The sequence below is a fragment of the Perna viridis genome, chromosome 2, assembly GCF_037379345.1.
Source record: "Perna viridis isolate PV_CMFRI_1.1 ecotype Kerala chromosome 2, ASM3737934v1, whole genome shotgun sequence".
Lineage (NCBI taxonomy): Eukaryota > Metazoa > Mollusca > Bivalvia > Mytilida > Mytilidae > Perna > Perna viridis.
In genome coordinates, this window is record NC_142446.1 from 38326505 (window position 1) to 38352846 (window position 26342).

A 26342-nucleotide genomic window follows, 5' to 3' on the forward strand; every position below is an offset into this window, starting at 1 on the left:
CCAAATAGCTTATGTAGATCCTTTTTCACCTTTCAATGACAATAACTCCAGTAGGGAGTTATCCTAAAACTTCTACCAAACAAGGACTTTTGTAGGCCTTATCACAAGGATTCTTTCTTCAATTAAAGTTTATTTCTATCTATTTTAGCTTTCAAGATATTGGCTAAAAATTGCAAAATGTAATTTCTTTGCCTTTCAGGAGCAATAACAAGGATTCATCCTACAACCCTGATCCATATAGACTTTTATAGGACTTATCATAAGGATCATTTCATCAACTGAAAGTTTTTTTCTATTGGCTAAAAAAATCCAAAAAACATCATTGTTCACATTTAAAGGGCAATAACTCTAGTAAGGCGTCATCCTACAACTTTGACCAAATAACAACTTTTGTAGGCCTTATCATAAGGAACGTTTCATTCATCAATTTTTTTTAATATCTATTATAGTTATCAAGATATTGGCAAAGACTGTAAAAACCATCATTAATCACCTTTCAAGGGCAACTACTCTAACAAGCAGTGGTTCTACAACTTGAACCCAAATGGAGACTTTTGTAAAGCTCTTCAAGCTAAAGCAGACCAATAACATTTATTTTTCAACACCTCCTATAGTTCTTGAGATATATGTAGAAATTTGTGACTTGACATCTGTGGCTAAAATAGTAACAGTGGTCATGTTTTAAGCTTGATATACATAATCCACACAATTTTCAAAGTAGACATCCTAAGGATGCTGGTGAGCAAGTCTAGTGATAATCCACTGAGTGGTTTCAGAGGAGAAATTTTTTAAAGAAAAGTCCTCTACAACAGATGACAATGGAACCCCAGTGATGGCAATAGCTCACATGGCCTCTCCCCCACCTTTGTTTTGCTCATTTCATGCAGCATTATGGCAAAGTTGAGTTAGTAGAAGTCTGAAGCAGTATGATTGCATAATAGGTTTTATGGCATAATGATGAATAATAATGTATTTATAGGTCTAAACATTATACCATTTCCCATTACTCTTCTCTGTTTGGACTTGGAGATGACACAGGTTATCTGTCTGACAAGTCACAGTTGATCCTGGTCTTAGAGTTGTACCATTGAACTCTGGTGCAGTCTATGATGACCAAAAATACAGTCTGTAGTTTGTCTTTGCATGTAATCATTTCTCAATACCCTACTAAGTTAAGCTATGTTCAAAAATTGTTTCACATTTAAAAACAATAAAAGGCATAACACAAATGTTTTTGCAGTATGTCATTTTAAACAAAAAATGCAGTTTTAAATTTTTGTGAATACAAGAACAATAACATGAAGTCAGGCTGTGCCTATAAGGAGCAGAGCTATTTGTACTCAAATAACATTTGAATTTGTTGATAACTTCAATGCTATGTTGTTATATCACTGATGTCTCCACCACCTGACAGAAAGACTTTGAACCATTCATGTTTTGACAGAGAATCTACATTTGTAGGATGTCACTGACACTCATTAACTACTAACTACAATGTAACAATACTATACTATTGCTTTTGTAATGAAATAATTGATCATAAAGTTCACTAAGAGACAAATGTTAATGTATACTCTACCAATGTATCAACAGGAGGGTCTGGAAAATAAAATGCAAATGATTTCTATATACCTCATGACTACAAATAGTTCAAGTACTGGTAATTTAATATTTTCAATAGTATTTATTGAATACCATAGGTCCTGCCAAATCTAATCAAAATTAGACCTATCAATTGTTCCATTCAGTCATTGCATGTAGTATCAAACAATACTCTATTCTACTTTCTGTTCAGATGACCTTTTCAGAATCCTCAAGTTTTTCCCTTTCTATAATACTTTCAAAATCATGAAAGATGAAATCTGATTGGCTGGTCAGAAAGATCATCAGAACAGAAAGTAGAATGAAGCATTGTTAGATCCTACAATGACCTATATTGAGTGACTGAATGGAACAATTTATATGTCTAAGTTTAATTAGAATGGGCCCTGTCTAAACCATACTCCTTCAGAACTAAACAATTTGTTCAGTTAAGGCACTGTTAAGTTTACACATGTTTTATAAATTGTAGAAAGGAGAATTTGGATACGCATCCTGATTAGGTGGGTTTTTAGTTTGTTCTGGCTTTGGTTAAGACAGAATTCAATAAAAATAATCAACATATATGCCTACTATTGTGGAAGTTATCTATTTAGCAATGAACTGTGCAAAAGTGCAAAATAAGAAAAAAAAAAAAAAAAAAAATTGACTTAACCCATTTTTTGGAGATTTTTGTTTTTATTATGTTTTTGTTTAGATTTTATCCTGTAGTCTAATCACAAAAAAGTGCATCATAAGTTCTTTATTTTCTAACAGGATAAAATATCATGAAAAACATTAATACTGATAGGATTTCATAGATGAAGATTATGAGTATGTATATCACATTTTCACATGGTTTGATGTGGTTTTATATACAAAATTATACATACTTCAACACCATTCAACAAATGTTTCAATATGCTTAAAATATATTGCAACATATGTTGCAATTTTCCTGTATACAGTTTCTTTATCCAGATACATGTAAAATTCTATTGTACATGTAAGATAAATAGAGTTGAATGATAGTATCCTTACCTACAACATCGACAGTGAAACACATCTGATCTGGATCACTGAAATCAACAGAGAGTTTCCATGACAACATCAACCAACATGAGAACAAATTTAAATAGATGATAAACAAAGGACACATGTTCATTACCTATACATATGTCAAAATCACACATATTTTGTTTGACAATAAATCTTAATTTAGGTGCCATTTATGAGGTTTAGAGCACTTGACCTCAAATCAGGATGACACCACCGTCTGGCATCAATATTTTGGATAGTCCAATAGACTGTAAAGAGTAAAATTTGAAAGAAATAAATAAATCTAAAATATCCCTAATCCTTTGACATTCAAAAGTTTTGAATTTTTAGTTATAGGTTATACAAAAGATCATTAATGAAAAATTCTGATTACAAAAGGACCTCAGGCATATACCATTTGATTTTCTTGTGGGGGCTGAGATTTTTATGCATGCCAGAATTTTTTTACTCACTTTGCCATAAATACATTTTACCATAAAATTCATTTGTAAAATTGATCTATTCCTGTGGGAAAAATGTGGGCTAGAATATTTATCCGACACAGTCCATATAGATTCACTTTTTACCATTGACCTTAAAGATGCTCTTCTATGGAAACGCAAGTACTCTGATCACAATTCTGTTTCCCGATTGGTCTCATACCAATATCTTAGTGGCATTTAAAAATAATGTATCAAAAATTGAAATTGCATGTCATGTGTTGTTTTCTCAATTAAATGTAGAAAATTATAAGAAAACAAAATTTTACTGCGTCACATATCTTTTTTTAAAGATAGTACTTGCTTCACTTCAGATGCTGACCATTTTTTTGTTGTTGACAAAAATCTGGGCTAGCATTTTTTTAAAAAGTCCCATTCTCCACCCTTAGAAAATCAAATTGTTTGTGCCAAAAAATAACTAGTTCTAGGACAGTCCTGTATTTTTCCCAGATATCAATATCTGACTGATGGCATACAAGTGACAAAGTATTCTTAAATTCAAGCAACCACTTAATTTTCTGGAAGGAGAGGGCTATGGATTTTTTTTGGGGGAAAAAGTTTATTCCCAAATTTTGGAGAAAAAAATAATCTGTCTCTAGCAATGTAAAAAAAGGGTTTTATTCTAAGAATTCTATAGCCTTAACTGTATAATTAAAGAAAAAATGTCATGGAAACAAATAAAATGGTTTTTGCGAAAGGCAAAAACATTTTGTCTAAGAAGAAAAATTCCATAGCCCCTTCAATAAAATGGTTGCTGCCAAAGGCCTGAACAAAGAAAAACTGTTGAAAAACAACCCCAACTCCCTTCAATAGACTTTCACCAAGCTTTCCCCCTAAGAACCATGCAATATAAGAGAGTGAATAATAGTTTGAGGAATTTTCTTACTCTGTGGACAGTGATTTATAAAACCTTAGAGTAAAAGACATAAGAGCTGATAGTTTCAACAGAATGTGCTAGCAAATGAGAGTTATCTCCCTTAAAATGTTTGTGCTTTCCACTGATTTTTTTGCACAATTAGATTAATGCTTTTCAATAATCTGAAACATTCTGTGCAACACATTAAAAATAAAAACATTTGATCTGTTAAACTATAAATCACCCCTTGTAGGATAACTTAATGATAAAAAATAGTATAAGAAAAGAAAGCATGCATGACACTTGTCTTAATTTTATTTACTCACATAGTTTTTACACAGATTGACTTTTTGCCTTCTGAGGTTGGTGTAACAGATAGGGTATGCTCATGTACATTGCCTGTACCGCTGATCTTACTTTCAGTTTTCATATTTGTATTTAGGCCTGGGTCCTTATCTCCAACAGTGATTGGCTGACTGAAATTGCATTTGGAAAAAACTGATGAAGAAAATTACATCACCTTTTTTGGAGATGGGTTGTGAACTGATGACATCGATGTTACTTAAAAGAGTCCAATGTTTGGTAGTAACATTTTGTTTTTTTGTATGAGTTTATCAATCAACGTTTAGTCATTAGACATACCGACTAAAACCCTTACCAACAGAATAGTTTTCACCAATACCATCATTTGGAAAATCAGTTAACATTAGTGTGTAAGGCCTTAGCCCCTATATTTTACCTAATCAAACTTTGAAGGCAATATACAATAGGTCAAGCAGGTTTATTAGTTAAATTCAAATTGCTATATTTTCTTTATTTTGCCTCTTTATTGGTACATACCACAAAATGCTTTTTGGTCAAGTGGTGGCAGAATAGAAGATTTTTGACAGAAATAACATTCAAAATAGCAAAAAAAAAGTTGAAAAAGGGCAATAACTCCCAACATGGCTTAACAGATTAAAATGAAAATTTGACCTGATAGATCTCATCATGCTGAACACGTTTACCAGTTCACAATTTGGCTAAACCTAATGGTTCGGAGATATATGCGAAAAAATACTGTCTGACCCCTATGTTCTATTTTTAGTAATGGCGGCCATATTTTTCAATGGATCAAAAATCTCCACATCAGATCTATGCAGGATACCCCAAAATACATTCATACCAAAATTGGTTCCAATTGGTCAAGTGGTGTCAGAGAAGAAGAGTTTTGAAAAATTGTTAACGACGACGATGGTAATAGCTCACCTGGCCTTTGGCCAGGGGAGCTAAAAATTTATGATTTTATTGAATAAAAAAATTACCTCCCCTTGACAGCAAATGGGATCAGACATTCCATGTCTTTGTAACATTTTATTTCCTTTGGAACTGCTGTGTCCACAAGTGTAGGCTAGAAGTTAAAAAATAAATCAAAGGAAATACTTAAGGATGATATATTTAAGTCAGTATGCGCACTTATAACTATGAAATCATCATCAGTCAATATTATAATCAATTTACACTGCTACGACTGACATCAGACATAATTGAATAAATACACTATTGTAATACATGATCTAATTACAAATAATACATCTTCATATACTTTATATTGTAAAACAATCAAAAATTGAAAGCCTATTGGTGGAATATTGGCAAAAAATCCCAAAGCATCAATACAGACATCAAAATAAAACATGAAAACAGAGAAGATCCACATACATAATGCAGACAACAGGATAAAATATAATTCAACATAAAAGTGAAGATAAGGAAAACAAGAAAAACATGGTAAAAACAAAAGCACTTCAAATGTCAACTCCTATAAGAAACAAGGAATGACACCTGGTGCTCCAAAAGGGTAAGCATGTTCTGCTCCACCAAGAATCAATCACATTGCAAGTGAAATTGAAACTGAAATTATTCTCATATTTATACACCATCAATGATATCTTTAGAAACAAACCTCTTGATTAGCACTTGTTGATGGAATCAATGATTCTGTAGAATCTAAAAAAAAAGAAGAAATGTTATCAAAGCCAAACAACCAGAAGGGATTGAAGTAGATTTGACAAACATGTGCCCAAACATGTCCATCCCCAGTACATTAAATTTTTTAAGTCCAACAACCGGGAAATGTGGGAATGAAAAATCAGTTAAATCAAAAAAGAGAATTCTTTAATAATGACGAATATATTACATAAATAATATTTAATCCATCAAAAAGATTTTTGGATATTGTATCAAATGTGGATGGATAAACCCACAGACTGACAGACAGCTGTATACCATAACAATTCAATCAAAAGATAGGCACATAAAAGTACCATTTTTGTTGAAAAAATAAAATTTCATTTGATGAAAAAATGATTTTATTGGTACTGAACAATTATCATTTATTCTTGAAATTCATAAATAGTCTAACAATATTTCTAGCACAATAACTAAAAAGGACAATTCATCTATTGAAGAATATTACAGCATTTGACTGACCTGTTTGACATGAAGGACCAGTAGAACCAGTTTTACATGTGCAAACAGCCTGGGTACCAGATTGTACAGAGCAGAATCCATCTCTGTGACAATGTTTTGTTTGACAAGGTGTAGCTGCAACTGCAAAAAATATGCAAAATAATTCTCAGTCATTGTTTTATATATTTTTTGCTCCGGTAAAGGCTACAAACCACTAATGTAACTTCCCATAGGCTCAAATGCTAATTTCACTAAGTTCAATGTATTATGGAGCTATTACCTTCAGTTTAACTTGTAGAAGACTATACATCACCTAAAAGCTGCATGTGTACACAAATAGCCCTGAAAATATTAAGGGGGCTTTACTACCGTGCAGTGTGACACTGGCTCTTAGAAGACAATGAGCTAAAAATAGAATGGGAATTCCTCTCCATTTCACTAAAAGGGGTCTTCATGGAAAACTCATAAAAAAATATTTAATTCAGAAAGTTACAGTGACCATTTTATGTAGAAATTAAGAAAATATAATTCCCTGCAAAACACAAGCTTACTTGTGTAGATTTGATGTGCACTTTTCAACAGCAACATAACACAAGTGCACTAAAACTTGTGTAGGACTATTTTTGCATACATTCTAAAAACTCATTTGTTGATTGAGTGGTATGTAACCTAAATACAAACATACTTATAGATGGTAAAAATGAGATAACAAAGTGCCTTTTAATCTTTCTCCTAAAGTGATGAGTAATTCAGAAATTTAAAGCTCCCTTTTTAAAATTAACTTCAATTGCAGCCTCAGTTCGAAACAGGGACTTATGTAATGTTCCATCATACCTGAAGAAGTTTCCTCTATCTTTGCCAAGATGCACCTTCTTTCACCATTGGGTCTGTTAAATAGAAAGTTGTGAATACAAATACAGTAAAACCTGTATAAACCAAATCTTAAACAAACAACCTGAGTATTAAAACATGTCATCTTCTCGAGTCTATACATACTTCAACGCAATCTGAGCATGTAAAAACATAAAACCTCAATAAACTGTACAAATCTCTCTGCCCAAAAGAAGTTGGATCTAGGCAGGTTTATGTTTATGCAATTCAATATCTGTCCCCAAATTTTGATATTAGTACTATATCCTCACTCAATTAAAGCTTACTTAACATTTTTAAATGTTTGAAATATACTTGAGTATACAGGGGCAACTCCCTAGCTGTACTTGTGCATAATGATTTTTAGGGGCTAGCTGCAGCCTGCCCTGTGGTATGAGGGTTTCCCTGTCATTCAATAAAACCAATGGGTGATCTTGGGCTGACATTTTCATCCCAGTAGGGTTGTTGTCTCTTTAACATATACACAATACCTATTCTCATTACATGTTATATTAAAGTATGTTCATTTAGTATTTTTTAGTATGTAATTGCAATTTCATTTATTTTTTAATTGCTTACATGTAAAATATTGTTTTTATTTTAAATAAAAACCCTTTGGCTTTGATTTGTTGGATTGTGGTGTTATTTGTTCTAATATTTCAGTTCTGACAATATGACCTATTAAAAGCTTAACAAAGAATATATATCTGCTTTCATGTATAAAAAACATCCACATTATTTTTATACCAAATACATTTTAAATAGTCATTACACCCATATCTAATAATTCAATAAAATTTAAACGAATTCAGCTACACACTTTGGTTGGAAACACAGTTGTCTTGTCCCTCCACCATCTGGACTGGGTGTGAATCCAACATCTACAGTACAACCAGTGCCTGTTGAGGAACTGTCTTGGAATACATGTACACCTGGTACATCTGTTGTCTCACCTAACTTAACACTAAAACAGGTTATGATTTCAAAATTATGACAACTGTAAAGAAGATACTGTAAACGTACTCATTTTGCAGTGTTATAATTTTCACCACTTTCGCGGTGGAGGGAAAACAAAAAAAAATACCTGCGAAATTTACTTTTAACAATATATATTATTAAACATTTCTTTTTATGCCACAAAAATTGATACCCGCAAATATGCTCACTATACAGAATCCACAAAAACGAGCAACTGAGAAAATCAATATGTTTACAGTAAAATATCTTCATTAAGAATCTTCTAATTTTATAAACCTAAAAATGTTTAAATAAACAAGAAGGAATTTCTTTCAAAGCTAGTGTAGTATTTGAACAAAAACTTTTTTATGATATTATTATGTGTATTTTATATAAATGAAACACCAAAGACATTTTCCAATACAAGTACAGATTAATCTAAGAATCATCTAATCTAAGACAGAAATGGCCATGTTGCCTTAAACAGGAAGTTGAAGCGTGACAAACCTGAAATTGCATCCCACCATATGGAACCCAATACTAAAGAAGTGTACTAAGTATCTAGTGACTGTGATTTATAGTTGCTGAGAAAAATGTTACATAAATATTTCCCCTACCTAGTGGCTCATCCGACTTTAGCACTCTATAAGCCGATTTGCAGGAGTGCAACCCGGCCAAACATCCAATCGGTAAAATGGACATATCACATTCTGCATGATTCTTAGGTGAACCTTTACTAAATTGATCAGAGTTAGTCTTGTTTTTTCATCAGACATTTACTGCTGCCTCATAAGTTTGTTCCTCACATGTCCATTTTACTTTCTATTAATACATACCATTGAGCACCAGTTTTTTCATACGTCATTGGTATATGACAGGTATGACCAGGTTGACATATTACCACTGAGTTCTCTCCTAATGTAGGGGGAAGCATCTTTGGCTAAAATATAATTAAAATATTATTACAGTATAAATGTTTATATGTTATAATATGAATGACAGCAAATTACAAATGGTACTATTGCAAAGATAAACCAGTGAGTTTGTCTAAATCTAAGTTGTATTTCAACTAAAAATGTGCAGTAGAATTTGATTACAAGTCATCACATCACTAAACAGTTTTAATCTTTGATGTAAATAGTTAATACTAACTTCAGTAATGACTCTTGAGAGAGCCACCACAAACTGGTAACTATAGCTTAATGCTGTCTTGAGAGTAAATAAGATCAGACAATACCAACTAATAATTAATTGACAAAATTGTGCTGAAATGCCTAATATATATACATACTGTTTCAGGAGAACTGTTTGGATCTTTACCTGCAAATATAGTTACAATGGTATGGTATTCAAGGGAGAACTTCTGTTAAAAATTCATTCCATCAATCTTATCTAAGTTACAACTTAGAAGATGTGAAAATGAATTTCATACATTAAAAAAGAGTTTTTATTTTTTACTAATAACAAAAATAAAATCCATTAGGAAGCTTCTTTATTCCAATAATTAGTAAAAATAATTAGCAGGCAAATAGAAAAAACTTTTGACTTGATACTATAATGTCTGTTGCCAAGCATACCAGTTGTTTTTATTGTGTAGCAAACTTCATCCATGTTTGTCCTAAAAAATAAAAAATCAAATTTAGAACTTCCAGATTTATTCTACATCACACAGATAAGAAGATGGAAGTCTTCTGATTTCTTATTTAAATGTTGAGGTTTTCCACATCATTACCAGAAATTATTATATAATAAAGAGCTTTGCCAAGTGCAGCATGATATGACCACAGCCCACTGAACCATGTAAATTGGAAACCAATATGGACAAATGATCTATATTTTTACAATGCTTAGAAAAGTGGATTGAATACACACTTTTGACAGTTAGGCAGTCTTGGAAAGTCAAGTGGTAACAAATTGTTTGTTTCAATCACCCATATTAATTATATAAGCGGTTGTATAAAAATGCCCCCAAAAATATTCCTTGAATCTAATTTTGAAATCTTTAGGAACATATTTACTTATCAGCAAGATGATATACCATTTCTATTTATTATAAAATGTTGACATTTAAGCTCATATTAAAGGTAAGGAAACGTTATAAATCTGACAACTAAGTAACTATTTACCCTTCAGTATTCTTAGTCTGTACACAAACTCTCCTTTTCCCAAGGTTTGTAGGAATGACCTCTACATTAGCAGTAAAGGTTTTGTTTCCCAAGGATGTAACTGTTGGTGGGGATGTAATGATTCCAGGATCTACCTCACCAAAGCCTACACTGGGCCTAAAAATGGAAAGAATACATAGATGTCTTCTATCAAATATCTGTAAATTTAACTAGTTGTCTTAAAGCTTTGAAGTGCACAACATTGGGATGCATACTATTTGTTAAGATCACTTTAACAACAAAATAGTTTGTTTTTAAAGGATTATTCTTCTAAAATTCTATTAACCAAGAGAAATAAATATTTTATATGTTGATTATAGAAACAGTGAAACCTGTCTGAACTGAACCCTGAATAATCCAAACACCTGTCCAGACCAGACACTTTTTAAAGTCCCTTTACATAAATTTTTATGTAATTTGAACCCTAGTAAAACAAACACCTGCCTAAACCAAACAAAATTTCAAAGACCAAAATGTGTTTGATTGAGACAGGTTTCACTGTACCAAGGTTTTGATTTCTTGAAGAGAACAACAGCCATAAATTATGAATGGTAAATGTCAAATACAACATAAATGCACTTTAGATCAAAATTTTATGATCCACAACATAAAAAGATAGTTGTGATTCTTTCAAACATGTTTGGTCAGGAAACCCAGTGTAATGATCATACAACATGACAATCACTACACCCGCCCCCCCCCCCCCCAAAAAAAAAAAAAAATTATTAGAATCCCTTCATCAATTATAAAAAAAAGAACATACTGATGTATAAATGGAATGTGTTATTAAATAAAAAAATATAAAAGTATATACCCCAAAAACTTTGTTGCAAGGGAGGGTATAAAATAAGGCTCTATTAGTACTTAGTTATGAATAATTATGACACTTACTTAGTTCCCTGTGGATCAGTGACCCTGAGGGGAAGTGTACATGGTTGGTCTTTGATACAGGTAATAGTTTCTGGCAAGGCTGTTCCAGTAAACTTGGGTGTTCCTTTCTGCTTATCTGGGTTCTGAAACCAGAAATCAACTAATGGCTCAAATTTATATGAACTTGTCCAACTGAATGACCTCTTCTGCAGATCAGATTCCCATGACTGCATTTGTTTTCAAACAGAACTAAATAGAATGTGACTGTTTAAGTAAATTAAACAAATACATTTCTGCACAGTTAACACTTTAGAAAATCATCCTAATATGAACCAAACAAAACAATACCAAGGCAAAATAGGGTATCCGTTCACCAAATCTGAAAATGTAACCTTGACCTTTGACCTTAAATTTAAATAAGGTTAAAGATTTTTTTATGAAGACACAGTTTGCATTTGTATGATGGATATCCTTGAACAGATATCAATTAAAGATTGTTTTTAATTGATGACAGTTGAATCACAACAAGGTATACACTTTTCCAGCTTAGCTAGCCAAGGGATAATTAACAGTATATGGTTGAGAAAAAAATTGCATGAGAAAAAGAAAGAAACATTTTGACAAATCATTCTGTCAGGATTGAAGATGATAAAATCCTTATCCCATTGATTAAATACCTAATTCTATCAAAAATTTGAAAAGTAACATTCTAACATTTTTGATAACTTATTGTTTATACCTGAATTTCCTTTTCATTAAATGGGGTAACTGATTCTTCTTTAACTGCAAAATGGAAAAATTACATTAAATAAGGAAAACGAAACAAATAAAAAAAAGCTCCATAATTAGATGATGATTAAATTATAATGATTTTTATCACCAGATCTATATGTATAAGCATACAAACAAAACAACCTAGGAATGCAGACATTGCTTTACCGGTACTTTCATTTCAAACAAAACAATTATTACAGAACTACGTATACATGAACTAAGTCACTGATTTGATATCTATAACCACAAAATTCAGGCAGACTTATACAGACAGACCAAAATATAATGAGAATCAATATAGTGAATCCGTCAAAGAGACAACAACCCCACTGAGATGAAAAATATCAGCTCAAGGCCACCCATGGGTCTTCAATGAATAATGAGGAAACCCTCACACCACAGGGTAGGCCCCAAAACAATATTAGACAAAGGTAGAGCAAAACAGTTGCCCCCGTATACTCTAGCAACACAAAAGTAAACTGAATGTGAAAACTGTCCAAAATAAATCAATACTGACCATTTTGACATTTATCACCAGAGAATCCTAGTGGACAGATACAAACACCTATACCCTCATCCTCATTTACAACATCACATTTTCCACCATTCTGACATGTAATTGTTTTACAGGCATCCCCTTTCTTCACCTCCAACTGATAACATCTAGTAGCATCAGAACTGTTACTGCTTAAATCAGAAACAAGCAAATGGTGTTCATTGTTCATGTTAAAAATCAAACTTCATCACACAGATAAACCTTCATAGCTGATTTCACAAAACGTCATAATGTGATAACATCATGTAAGAAAATGGCATTTTAAAGTCATTACTTAAAACAACTTATAACTTTACAAGTCTTTAAGAGATCAAGCATAAGATGGCTTTAATGATGAAGGGCTGAATGACTGATCATTAATAGAGCAATGTGAAATTTATCATACATAATAAGAAAAGGGGGAATATCCATGAAAATGGACCACTTAAGGCTAAAAACCACAAATTCCACTTCCCATAGGCTTCTATGCTAATTTCACAATATTGAATGGCTTCTCTGGACTTTACCTCAACTTTAACCTGCAGATGACTATATATCAGCATGATTCTACATATGTCAGCTCACAATCCTCAGAATGGCATGTGGGGTTAGCAGACTTGCAGTGCAGTACTGGTCACCGGAAGTGAAGGGTCTATAAATAGCATGGGAAATCCCAGTGTTTTCACAAGATAGGGGTATATTTAAAAATCATTATGGAGATTAGGCTTCACATCACAAGAAGCAAAATGCACCTATAAAATGTACAGAAATGTTTTTCCTTTCAGAAACTGTTTAAATTTTTAAAATAAGATGAGAACTTTTTTCACAGCACTATGAGGAACAGGGGTAATTTCTGCGTAGGACTATTTTTGCGTACATTCCAAATGCTCATTGGTTGAATTGGTGGTCTGTAACCTTAATGATCAACTGCAGCATGAGATGAATGAACTCACCAAAAGATTTAGTAATTAAAATAGGTCAAGCCTTCTTATCTATAAATTTTCCCAATTTTGTCTATTTTATTTACCTTTACAAATTTCTTATTGAGTTATAGTCCGAAAACAGAAAAAAAAACAAAAGGGAGCTCCCATTAATCAAAAGAAACAATTGACTCAAGTTTCACAAAATTGGTGACAGCATTTTGAGTTATGAAGCAAAATGTGAACAATAGAGATAAGGATGGACACCAGTGTACCATAATACACCCCGTCTTAAAAGATGAATGTATAAAAACAAAATAGGAAGTGCATAATGTCATCATGTGATAAAGAATGTGTGAAAGTTTAATCTAATTCCATTTAGCAGTTTTAAAGGAGTTGTAAATTATAAGATAGTGCATAAGTACAATCATATTCAATGCCAACCTTTTAGGAATGGTTACACATATTTCCTTCTGTCCTAGTTCTGACAGGCTAGGTTTGATTGCTACATCTGTTCTACATGTCCCTGAAGACTGAGGTTCTGGATTAAATACAAACATATCTCCTATCCTATCATCTGGTGAGTTAGGTTCTGAATTGATTATCTTTGGGCTGTATATTAAAATATAAAGAAAAAATAAGTCAGGAAAAAATAATTCCAATTAAAATCCACATTAACAAACACAAGTATTTTTTTTCCAAAAGTTGGAAACCTGTCCAAACTGAACCCCTTTTGGACTTTGATTTGGTTAAAGCAGGTGTTGGGTTTATAATGGTTCAAGATACATTTAAATTGATACAATAGGACTTTAAAAAAGTGTCTGGTTTCAGATTATACAGCCTTTGGTTTAGACAGGTTGTATTATACTTGTAAAAATACCCTACACCTAAAAATGTAAAAATCCTTTGTTTAGCAACATTTATATACAGCTTTGAATTTCGGCAAAAGCAATGAATTTTTCCATACAAGAAAAAATATGCATGGCAATTTTCAATGAACAGGTTACTAATAATAAAATCTTGACATAGGACATTGTTTCTCACTTAGAACCTACAAGATTCTTTAAGTATTATCATTTAAACAATGTTAAATTTTAACGAACAGACTGTCAGATATGCATACCATTTTCCGCCTTCTTTAGAGCTCTCTACTATCAGATGGCAGGTCACACCAGCCTCACAGGAGATCTTAGACCGTGGCTTCAATGATGGGTCCATAAACTTAGGATCAGTCTGTTTGATGAACAAAAGCATTTTGGGACATTTTTTCACCAAATTGACATGTGTTAATAATATTTAAAACAAACCAAAGTTTTTTTCTGTTTTCCCTTTCTCAATTTAGACTATTTTTTCCCTTTTTCCATTTAGACTATTCAAAAATTAATGCTTATGAGCAAGTTCTACAAAACCTACAAATGACTTAAAGCAATGTAAAAAGCGGTAATCAAAGTATCTGAAATTGCTTATATATTTTTGGAAATGATGCCATTGACCTTTGACCTTATTGACATCAAAGTCAAGGTATCTACAAGGTCACTGAAGCATGAATCTATGCAATTTTCATCTAATTTTGTGCAAACATTTTTCACATCAAAAATCCAATTTCAGACCACAGAACCTTCATAATTCCATCATCCTGGAAATAATTTTATTCGTTGTGAATATAACCCAATATTAGGTCAAAACTGAATTATTTTGAGATTTTTATCACTATCATCATTTTAAAAAACATAATCAGAAACAATGGTATTATATTTCTAGATTACAGGGAAATTCTCTCTCAGTAAAAATTACAAAATCTAATTTCATTACCTGATTAGGTGGGGTTCCTGTAAAAAAGATATGAGTTGTAGAATAAAATTGCACTGCTTAACCAGCTAACAAATAAACAAGTATACTAGATACAAATGAAATGTCAAATTTAATCAGGTACAAAGTAAGAAAAGTTGACAAAAGGAAGAAAGTCCAATACTAACTAGTCTCAATACACAAGTAATAAATAATAGGAATGAAGCATATGAAAGCATGTTTCAGGTTTAACCTTCATCAATGACAAAAATAACTTAAATTTCATACAGTCATTAAAAATGAGGTTATTTGATGGCATTTTGTGTATTTGATTAATATTCCATGCATTCTGCACCATGTAGCATTTTTATCATAAAAACAAGACCAGAAGATGACTCAATGTTGTAGAAGTATATATAGTAATTAACATTTAACATTTTGACAAAACCTTAATTCTATATTTGATATAAGGATATTTTTTTTAAAACTCATAATTTGAATAAATACATATAGCTGTGAGTTGACCACAGGTGTTTTGGTTTACCTGTTGCTATTGTATCATTTCAGAAATTCAACTGAGTCATTCAAATTGTATAATAAGTATATCTATACTCGGCGTCACATAAATAACATACTGTTAAAAATTGAATAAAAATATTTTCTATGACTTTATTGACACCTACCATCGTTTAAATTGTCTTAAATGACTTGCTCATTCGTTTAGCCAAACGGCTTCTCCCTAAACAAGTCGCTTATTAGCTTAAATCATGCGTAACAAATCCTTACGGCAAAATCCCATACTAACATCCACCATGTTGGTTTCTACGGGACGATTTGTTTACAAACGAAGTTCATAAGTTCCCGTCGAACTCCGGTGACAATCGTCTGCTTGATCAACTTCTCGGTATTGTACGTTGTTCGCGTAAATCTGAGATATCCGAAATAACGCCGAAGTGCATTCTGGGTTCTTCGGTTTTTGGACAAACCATTTAAACGTAAACAAAATCTCCTAGCAACCCGATCACTGTAAACATGGCCGACTTTTTACAATGTAAATATTGGCACCTAGAATTAAAATCTGACCGGAATTTAACGATTCATTGTTTAGGGAGAAGCCGTTTGGCTAAATGAATGAGCAAGTCATTTAAGACAATTTAAACGACGGTAGGTGTCAATAAAGTCGTAGAAACTATTTATATTCAAATTTTAACGGTATGTTATTTATGTGACGCCGAGTATAGAGAGTTGAAAATATTGGACCATACCATGTGTAATAAAAAATAGAAAAAATGTGAACAAAGCTCATTTGGTGATACCCAAGCTCCCTTCCCTAGAAACCATGGAAAAAACAAAATAGAAGGTGCACAATGGCATTGAGTAATAAATAATCTATGAAAGTTTCATTCAACAGTTTCAGAGTTGCCGATTATGAATGGACGAACAGCATGAAAACTATATATTTCCCACTTTCAAAATGGGGATAAATAAAGGATGACGAGTCAACTTTATTATTGCTTAACCACTCACCTGTGAAAATTTACTTATTATTCAAGATACCGTACACCTATTTATTCTCACATGCGCTGATCCAACATTCAGATTTTATGGAAAGTGACTGAAGCAAAATATATTGTCCAGTCTATGTAACTCAGATGTATAACTGAAGTAGTACATTAGCTTTAAGTAAACTGAAACACCATGATAAAAGAAATGATATGATTTGACAGATGCCTTTCTAAGTATAGTATACAGACCTGATATATATTCAACACTGTAACATAATTTATCTTTCTGGCTTCTACAAAAAGAAAGATGAATATAATATGATTTTAGGTTTTGTCTATGAGGGACAGAGCTATATGATCTGAAAAAAGACATCTGACTTAGTTTATAATGCACCACTATGTTGTTATATAACAGATGTTTAGACCATTGGGAATATGGGAGACTTCCTATAACACACGCTGTGTTAAATGTTCTAACAATCATTTCCTAACTGCATACTTCAATTCCTATATAAGTTACTTCCAACCAAACGATTTCGAGAGATCCATATTTCAGAGCAGCCAAAGCGCTATATGTTCTCTAAAAAAACATTTGACTTAGTTAAGTGTAAGTGTTTGTAAGAAACAGGCAAAATGGGAAAAATCAGAAACATGCATGTCAAAACCCCACCAAACTAACAATGTAATATCACACAAGGATACTTTCTCTATTTGAAAAGACTGTGTTTCACCCATTGCCTGATTCTTACAGATACTGACACTTAATAATGCACAGCTATGTTTTTACATCACAGATGTTTCACATATATATATGAATGTTGATGATACTGCATCCCTACTTCTGCACTATGTGGATCAATATTTACTTTTTCATGTGACACTATTTTGGTATACCATGTAATTGATATTTCAGCAGTGGTCAAATAAGCATGAAAATATCAGTGAAATGGTACTAATACACACTAATGATATTTTTAAACTTCAAAACTTGCACAAGAATTAACAAGAACATGTTTTTGGCCTTACACAGAACTATAGTAACCAATCAATGTGAATTCAGCAATATTTGTTCCTTTTTCTTAATGATGAGTCACATATTGAGGAATATTCACTGTAAACTCTGTCAAATGAACATCTTTGCTAACATTAATTTTATGAATCTGAAAATTGATTAGCATTTCAAGAGGTTGAAAAATAATAAAGTTCTATTTGTTTAATGCTTATCTGTTCACCACACAAATAAATGGTGAATATAAGGTTACTGCATGAATATACATGTTGATAGTAGTTTAAAAAATCTCTAGATAGCTAAAAAAAAAAAAAATAAATGCATCAACTATTTTGAGTCTATACATGTATATTAAAAAAAACTCATATAACTTAACACTTCACTTTTTCTAGAAAAAAATATCAATTTCATTACCCAGCTTGTTCCATAACTAGACAGGTCTCTTTGGTCTCTGCAACTGTATTTGTTGTTTCAATTATCGCCACTGACGTACCATTACCAGATGTAGGTGATATAGTCTCTGTTTTGTGTGTTTTTTCATCAGTGATGGTTATGCTGAAGCATACAAAGAAAAAATATTAACATATATGGAGTAAGCATTGCCTATAAAAGCAAGCACCGTGAGTTTTCACCATACTGGAAGTTTTGTTTTATCCTCACAAACATCTCCAGCAATTCCTTTTTTTTTTATTTGTACATTATGGAACAATATCAGTTCTACATGGAAGACTTGAAAATTTTACACAAAACCAATGACATGAACAAATGCACATAAAAGATGTTTTATGCATCTGACCATCTAATTCAAGAAGATAATGAATGCCTTTCCAATTGTAGACAAGCTATGCTTCGAATAGAATAATACAGTTAAAGCTATATTTATTTCCGAGTCGGGCTAGGTTCTTAAACAGCCAGTGGAATTGAATAACGGAGAAAGATATGTATGTACTTTTTAAATGCATATAAATTTGTTTTACCTTAATTAGAAACAAAATAGAAAAGACTTCAAGACTATCTGAAAAGATTTAATTATTTTTGCTTAGTTTAGTTTACAACTTATTTGTTAACAAAAGGGATAGGGCACAAGTTTTACCACCTTATGAAGTCTTCTCCAAACAATAATATACAATACATAAATTAGAACATTGAGGGCATGCATTAAATCATTATGAATATTAAAAAAACAATTTTGAATTAGATTTTACAAGACAATGAAGAAAAAAAAGAAAAGAAAAACAACAGTACAATGAGAGAGACAAAAAGAAAAAACACCAAAGTTTCAGAAATATATGTACAAAACTGAAGAGAAACATAGAGTGGACAGATGGATGCACTGTTCTTGTGTGACACTGATTTTACCTCCATAATATTAGGTCAGAAATCTTTTTGACCTATTAATAAATATCAAGACAGTATAAAAAGAAAGTATATTTTCTTCATACGTTAGATCAGTACTGAGAAGTGATCTTTAATCAAATATTTTTATTTGTTTGGCAAAAGAAAATGTAAAATTTTCTTTGCAAAACAGTTTTTTTGTTACTTTGGGACATCTTGGGATTGTTGGTATGTTGGGGAACCTTATGGAAATTATGATACATGTAATAACTGTAGAGCTCACACAGCATTGAGGTGCTTGCTATAATTTGTTCTTTTTACCAATTCTTTGGTGGGTAGATAATTATGATATCAACTCCATTGACAATGTTACACAAACAAGAGAACTGCTAAATATCAATCTGCTAAATTTAAATTTCAATGTTGAGATGATGAAAATAATTACTGTAAATGTATTTATTTATACTAATTTTCACCATTTTTTGCAGTGGACATACAAGCATGAAGAACAATTTATCTATTATACTAATTTTTTACAGTATGAAATCACACAGTGATAAGTGCAAATAAGTTCGCTTGACAGAATCCTGAAAATTTGTAGCAACCACAAATATTAATCTATTTATAGTAACTTGATTTGATATGTTTGCCATATTTGACATTCATTCATTAAACCTAAAAATAAATCGTCTTTTTAATTACCTTTGGGTACCATTATTATGAACAACTAGAGGAACACGACAAGGTTGTCCAGTATAACACTTTATCTTCTTCGGAAGAACAGAATCCACAAAACCAGTCTGCAAGTTAAAATGTTAAAAATAGAATTATACAAATTACCATAAAAATTATTTGTCTTATCAGCTAAGAATAGCTCCAATATTGTCAATAAAAATTCTCATTTAGTCTAAGATTTTAACCAGTTTTCTTTATTTGCTGTGCGTTGTATTTATTTTTTTTTATCTTTGCTTTTACTATAACATTCTTTTGTTGGATAATGTTCAAACTTTGAATAAGGTTTTCAATTTTAGACCAAGTCTTGACCACATTTAGTAGAGGGTAGTGAAATTTTAATACAACACCTTTTATATTTACAATGTAAAATTTCAACATCAACAAAACTGTATGACATAATATCAAACAAAGAATACTCAATATTAAGGTTTCTAGCACTTTTAATATCTTCCATGTATCTTATCTAACCTAAATTTGAATTTTTCATAAAGTTTATAATTCAATATACACAAATATTATATCATACCTTATAAACCGAATGTCCCGTGAGGAAGTTCTTGGTTTCTACAAACATAATGCCATTTTACAATAACCAAAGATCTTACACAAGCTGTAGGGAAGTGGAAATATTATTGACAATGTATAAATATTTTCCATCATTCCATTCAGTTCCACTTGCTTGAGTGATTTTTATTTTTGGAGGTGTATATGTTAGTATTATTGGTTTGGTGCATGGTACAAATGATCACGGTTTTTGGTAATTTTGAAACATTTGCCTAATCTATATTATCGACTGAAAAAAAAAATTAACATATTATGATAACTTCTAAGGAGGATTACTATTGTAGTAATTGTATTACAAAGCTTTCAGGTAGAGTTTATATAAGAAATTTGAACACATTTACTCTAAGCATGACATGTAATTTTTTTTTTAATAAAACTGCATTAAACATTCTCAATTTCTGTACACATGGAGCAATTCAGAAATTAAAAAAAAAATAGCCCCAAGCTTTTGTTGGTCTAATTTGCTCAAATTATGCATAAAATAAATGATAAAAAGGGGAGTCTAGCCCAAAAACACCTTCTCCTGGATCTATCAATGGTATATCTGAATCTACCTGTTAATTTAAAATGTGATTTTTGTTCATAACAATGACCACCAGATATACCTTGATTGCAGTTGTCTCCCATGAATCCAATTTTACATTTACACTGAGTTATCTCCTCTTTCTCTACACAAACACCATGATGACAGTCAACTGTATCACAAGGTCGGGTGTCATTCATTGATGGGTCAACACTGTAACATCTTACCTCACCATCAGCTCTTTGAAAAAAAGAGATAAACAAATTTGCTTGTCAGTACTTTAAAAATTTGGTATTGAGAAAAAGTTTCCATTTTCTTGTCATTAAGATCTATTGTCCTGTGACAAATTCAACACAGTTTTGTTCAGAATGGAATATTTTGTTAGGAAAATTAAACATAAGTCAACAGTTCTGAGAACTTATATTTCAATATATTGCTTGAAAAGCAAGTGCAGTATTTTAAGTAAAGATATATTTCAGCCTTTGACAAGACCTGTGACAAAGCACTGAAAATATGTCTGTTCTAATTTTAACTCATTTTATATTTCAGAAAACATCACTATTACTGAGGAAAGATTTCAGGAAAATCTTTATGAAACTGGGAACAGGAGTCAGTTTTAAAAAGTTGCTATTCTGAAGTCCATTGTAAGTTTTGAGGTCTCATTGCTCTATAGGAACTTAAGTACCATTCTGTATAAGAATCAGGCAATGGGTGGCACATCATTTTTCTCAGTTGGTCTAATTGCCTCATTTATACTCAATACATCTATATTATTTATACTCAATACAACCAAGAAGCAGTTTGATTTTTATTTCAAGCATCTGTGATGTAGATCATTTTTTACTTCTTCAATACAGACAATGTTCAGGAAAATTTCCGGCCATTTTTCCATGGAATATTTTACATAAATTTGACATGTTATTATCTTATAAAGGCAAACTTAACAAACACCTTGAGGGTTATTACTGGAGGTGAAATGGGGCATAAATACTAGGATAATGCAACAAAATCTTTGAATTTTTTTTTCTTCATGTGCCACAAATTATACTTATTATGCCTGAATCTCAGACACAAAGGTAACTAAAATCAATTGCTTTGTGAAATCTACCACAGGATTGAACTAGCAACTTACCTATCAGCTTTCACACAAATCTTTTGGCTTTTCATTCCAGTTTCTGATTTGTATACTATGTCTGTTTCACACAAATTGTTGGCATTAGGAGTAGGGGGTGTTATCAAGTGGGCAGCACCTGGCACTGAAGTCCCAATTGTTGGTTTACTGTAGAAGATGAACTGGTGAGATTGATTGATTGATTACGGTTAACAGACTATGGCAAATATTTCATGCATTTCAGAATGAGAACTATTGACCAACTGAACAGTCCTTGCATTATACTTATCCATCATGCTGAGCTGGAACACTATTGTGCTAGTTCACAGAAGCAACAACCCACAGGTAGGCATGCTACCCCACCTGGACACATTATTCTGACTAAGAGCCATAGGTAGGCATGCAACCCACTTGGACACACATTATTCTGACTAAGAGCCAACCAGTTGTCAATACATTCCTTCAAATACTGTGTGCTTGGCAGAGAAGCTATAACAACCATTTTTAAAAGTCTTTGGTCTGATTCAAACTGGGATTGAATTCATGACCTCCCAAACTCAAGGTGAGAATGCTACCCTGAGACAACCTAGGCAGTTATAAACTGGTGAGGGATATAAATGACCAAATAAACACAGAATTACAAAACTAACTACACAAGTGAATATAATTCCCATTTGTTTGTTATTGCTTGGTATAAAAACATGTGAAATAAATGGCAATGGCCAGTCTGTGGTAAAACAATGATAAAATGGAGTTTCTGTGATTTATTTTTATTAAAATATATTTTTACTTTTTTCTCAAATCAAAAATAATTCCAAATTCAAATAATACTAAATTAAGGTCAAATTATATTGTTTAAGAGTCATTTGACAATAATTATATTCCTTCATGTACATCAACATATGATGCCCCACTTTTCTATGAAGTTTCATTAAAATCCAATGAGTGAGGAATTGTACTTACAAGATACATTAAAAGTTCGGATTATCCACATACAGAGATTGGGTAATTGTATTTGTAATCATTAATCAGCTGTAATTGATTACATTTCTTCCAGTAATCATTGTAATCATTAATCAACCAAAGATCTGACTACATGTAATTTAATTCAATCAATTACATTTCAAAATACCCTGTAATATTGATTACTTTATGATTACATTATGATTACCATGGAAATATTAAAGCCTCAAATGGTATCTATGGATAATACAAATATAGTTCAAAGATTGATGATGATCAAGTGCAATGGTTCTTAAAAATTCAAGTGAAAGTCACATTGTTATATTGAACTTGCATATATTTTATCTAAGTGGTAAAAATGGATGTTCTACTATACTTTAAAAAAAAATAATATTACCTGTTAAATTCAAAGAATTTAAGGCCTTATGAAAAATACAAATAACATAAACAAAATGTTCCAAACCTTTCAATTAACTCATAGTTAATTGCAAATTCATTGTAATCAGATGTAATCATAATTACTTGTCAAAGTAATCACTGATTTAATCAATTACTTTCAGAAATGCTGTAATCATTAATTTAATTCAATCATACATTTGACAAAGTAATTGTAATTTAATCAATTACATTGAAAGTAATTGGACCCATCTCTGTCCCCATATGGATATATCTGACAACAATTATACTCCATCATGCATATCTACATATGATGCTAAACATCCCTCTATAATTACATTCAAATCCCTTCAGTATGAGATAAGTTGCACGAACAAAAAATGAGACAGGTAGGCAGACATCTGGATTCCAACAAAGTTTGAGACGGTAAAAAAAAATAAATAAAAATAAAACAAACAGCTAGAAGCTTACCATGTTCCATTACTAGGTTTATGATACATGATGAGATGACATGTATTACCAGGTTCACAGACTACAATGGATTCTGATGGCAAAGAGGGCTGCTCAAACAGGGTTCCAGTCTAAAAGACAAAATGAGACAAATCATTCTAGACATCCAAATGTAATACCTTGTTAGAAGTTAAAGCAGTCATATAACATCCATTATCAGCCCATGAAAATCCTCTTCAAAAATTTTGAACTTTTTTTAAAAACTTGAATTGGCTGTTGTAAGAATTGCATGAATATATCAATTGGATTTATTTAGACTTAGCTCTTTTTGGGCCTCATGTGTGTATGAGAATGAGAAAGAGGTCAGTTTGGTGCTTTAAGTCATTATAGGCGACATTTGAGTAAAATGTTTGCATTAAAGTGGGCTAACGGGTCAAATGTAATTCAAACTTTATTATTATATTATCAAATTACTCTAGTTTCCTTTCATAAAGAAAAGAAAGGGGAATTTTAGTTGCAACAATCAATAATTGCCTGATTCTTACAGAGACTATTAAATGCATTTTAGCATTGTTCTGCCAAAGAATTCTACAGAAACAGACAAAATAGTGCAAATGCATACCGGTACCTTCTATACTGAAAATTCCCCCCCCCCCCTCAAAAAAAAAAAAATGCTGTCAGATTATTTTGTTCAAATAAAGCATCTTACATTTGAAGTGGATATTGACAACTAAATTCTACTATAAATAGATTTTAAGTATATGTTTATCACCTGCAATTAATGCATGTTTTTACAGGGATCTACTGTGTGTCACATTTACAAAAATGTCTATGACATAACTTCACTGTATTTTTAGATGGTAAATCACTAATTATGTTATACAGAGAAAACCCATATACAAAACCAGTATTGTCTTTAATGTATAGTTGCCACAGCATTTAGCTACTTTGTGTCAATTATCAAGTAAGTGTAGAATCACCCTCCACATGATATATAGAAAGAACAAGTCAAAAACTGTCATGCAACAAAAATACAACAAAACCAATACATTATTAGCATATGAAATTAAATAAAAACTGTTTTTTGTGACAATTGGAGAGAACCCAGTCATCTGGCCACAGGCCCTTTAATTATTGATTCTATATAGTGGGGCGGGAACCTGACATAATATTTCAAATTATGATACAAGCACCAATTTTGCACACATATTCCTCAATATATGCTCTTTCAAATGAAATCATGAGCAACTTCGATTTCGCCATTTTTCAAGATGGCCGCCACTTTTTGACATGTCAGTCAAAACCAAACTTCCATTCACCAAAGATTTGGTCTTATGTCCAGTTAATTTAAGACGATTTCTTCATTCAAATTCTCTTTGGAATTGAAATGGTCCTTTATCCGCGACAGGTTTTGCCTTCTGTGCATAGGTCATTTTCGTCGAACAAGATTTGTTAACCTGTTACAGGGTGGGTCAATTTAAATCGCTATATGCTCACCATATTTAACACACCTGAGCTCATACAGATTTTGAGCCCCCTTTATATATATGCGTGTGTGTAGAATGTCATTTTAGGTATCATAACACATTTTTGTCATTCTGAAATGTCATTCTTGGCATGATACTGCAATCAGCGGCAACAAAGTCCAATATGGCACCCGCACATCGTCTTGTCTTTGCCATTCCCATCTATCTGGAGGCGGTAATTCCATCATCCGATTCAAGGCCTGACCCAAAGTATGACTGCTTGCAATACAGCTCTTTTTACATGCTCCGTCAGCTTTGAACGGTGGGCTTTTGCTTTCATGCAAAAAGATAAAGAATTGTTTGTGGTGGTATTACATCATTAAGATGAATGATTCAATAATACTTACACAATCCGAACTAATTTTGTCAATTAGAGACTCAATCAATGGAACACCTCCGTTGCCCCAGAAAAGACATTCCAGGCTTGCCAACATGACTTTTTTGGCCTTTCCCAACACAGGCAGAAACTATCACAGCCTTTATATGGATAAAAAAAGGTAGGACTCTTTATAAAAGTTATACAGTAATAATTAAGAAATGGCTGGGTCAGAATCAGAAACTCCATTTTCAATTTCAGACTCAATATCAGAGCCATGCTCAACAATCGATACTAGTGCTACAACAGAATTTGGAATGGTTTCAGTCATGGGTACTTCGTTGAAAGTGCCATTGAAATGTATCTTGTGTTGGCTTGTATCCTTTCGCATGATCTCAGCTGCCTCTCCCAGATACATAGCATTAGTATAAACGCTAGCAGTGATCATCGCCTGACCAACATCCTTCTCAAACACAAGTATTACATCCCTCCCTTTGTGGTAAGCTTTCATATCTGTTTTTCAAACAAGTTCAGTTGATATCTACTGAGGATGGGGAAAAATCTTGCAACCTTTCTCATACAATGACCAAAGATCAGCAAGTTTAAA

General features: G+C 32.0%; 1 protein-coding gene across 3 annotated transcripts in view; it reads right to left on the reverse strand.

Moving 5' to 3' along the window:
• The window catches only part of LOC148624949 (uncharacterized), a 189631-nt gene that overhangs the window by 89392 nt on the left and 73897 nt on the right, over positions 1-26342 (reverse strand). For all 3 annotated transcript variants that reach the window (XM_088568099.1, XM_088568098.1, XM_088568097.1), the window contains exons 49-74: positions 23915-24024; positions 22106-22252; positions 21056-21213; positions 20413-20450; positions 19854-19951; positions 18231-18371; positions 17057-17100; positions 15327-15343; positions 14638-14747; positions 13959-14126; positions 12577-12746; positions 12025-12068; positions 11307-11428; positions 10377-10532; positions 9828-9868; positions 9542-9570; positions 9087-9190; positions 8114-8257; positions 7258-7310; positions 6445-6564; positions 5918-5961; positions 5277-5362; positions 4299-4448; positions 2620-2657; positions 1580-1599; positions 995-1104 (exon numbers count right to left, since the gene is read on the reverse strand). In XM_088568099.1, coding sequence (XP_088424225.1) covers positions 995-1104; positions 1580-1599; positions 2620-2657; positions 4299-4448; positions 5277-5362; positions 5918-5961; positions 6445-6564; positions 7258-7310; positions 8114-8257; positions 9087-9190; positions 9542-9570; positions 9828-9868; positions 10377-10532; positions 11307-11428; positions 12025-12068; positions 12577-12746; positions 13959-14126; positions 14638-14747; positions 15327-15343; positions 17057-17100; positions 18231-18371; positions 19854-19951; positions 20413-20450; positions 21056-21213; positions 22106-22252; positions 23915-24024 — 2462 coding nt within the window. The remainder of the gene's footprint in view (positions 1-994; positions 1105-1579; positions 1600-2619; positions 2658-4298; positions 4449-5276; positions 5363-5917; positions 5962-6444; positions 6565-7257; positions 7311-8113; positions 8258-9086; positions 9191-9541; positions 9571-9827; positions 9869-10376; positions 10533-11306; positions 11429-12024; positions 12069-12576; positions 12747-13958; positions 14127-14637; positions 14748-15326; positions 15344-17056; positions 17101-18230; positions 18372-19853; positions 19952-20412; positions 20451-21055; positions 21214-22105; positions 22253-23914; positions 24025-26342) is intronic.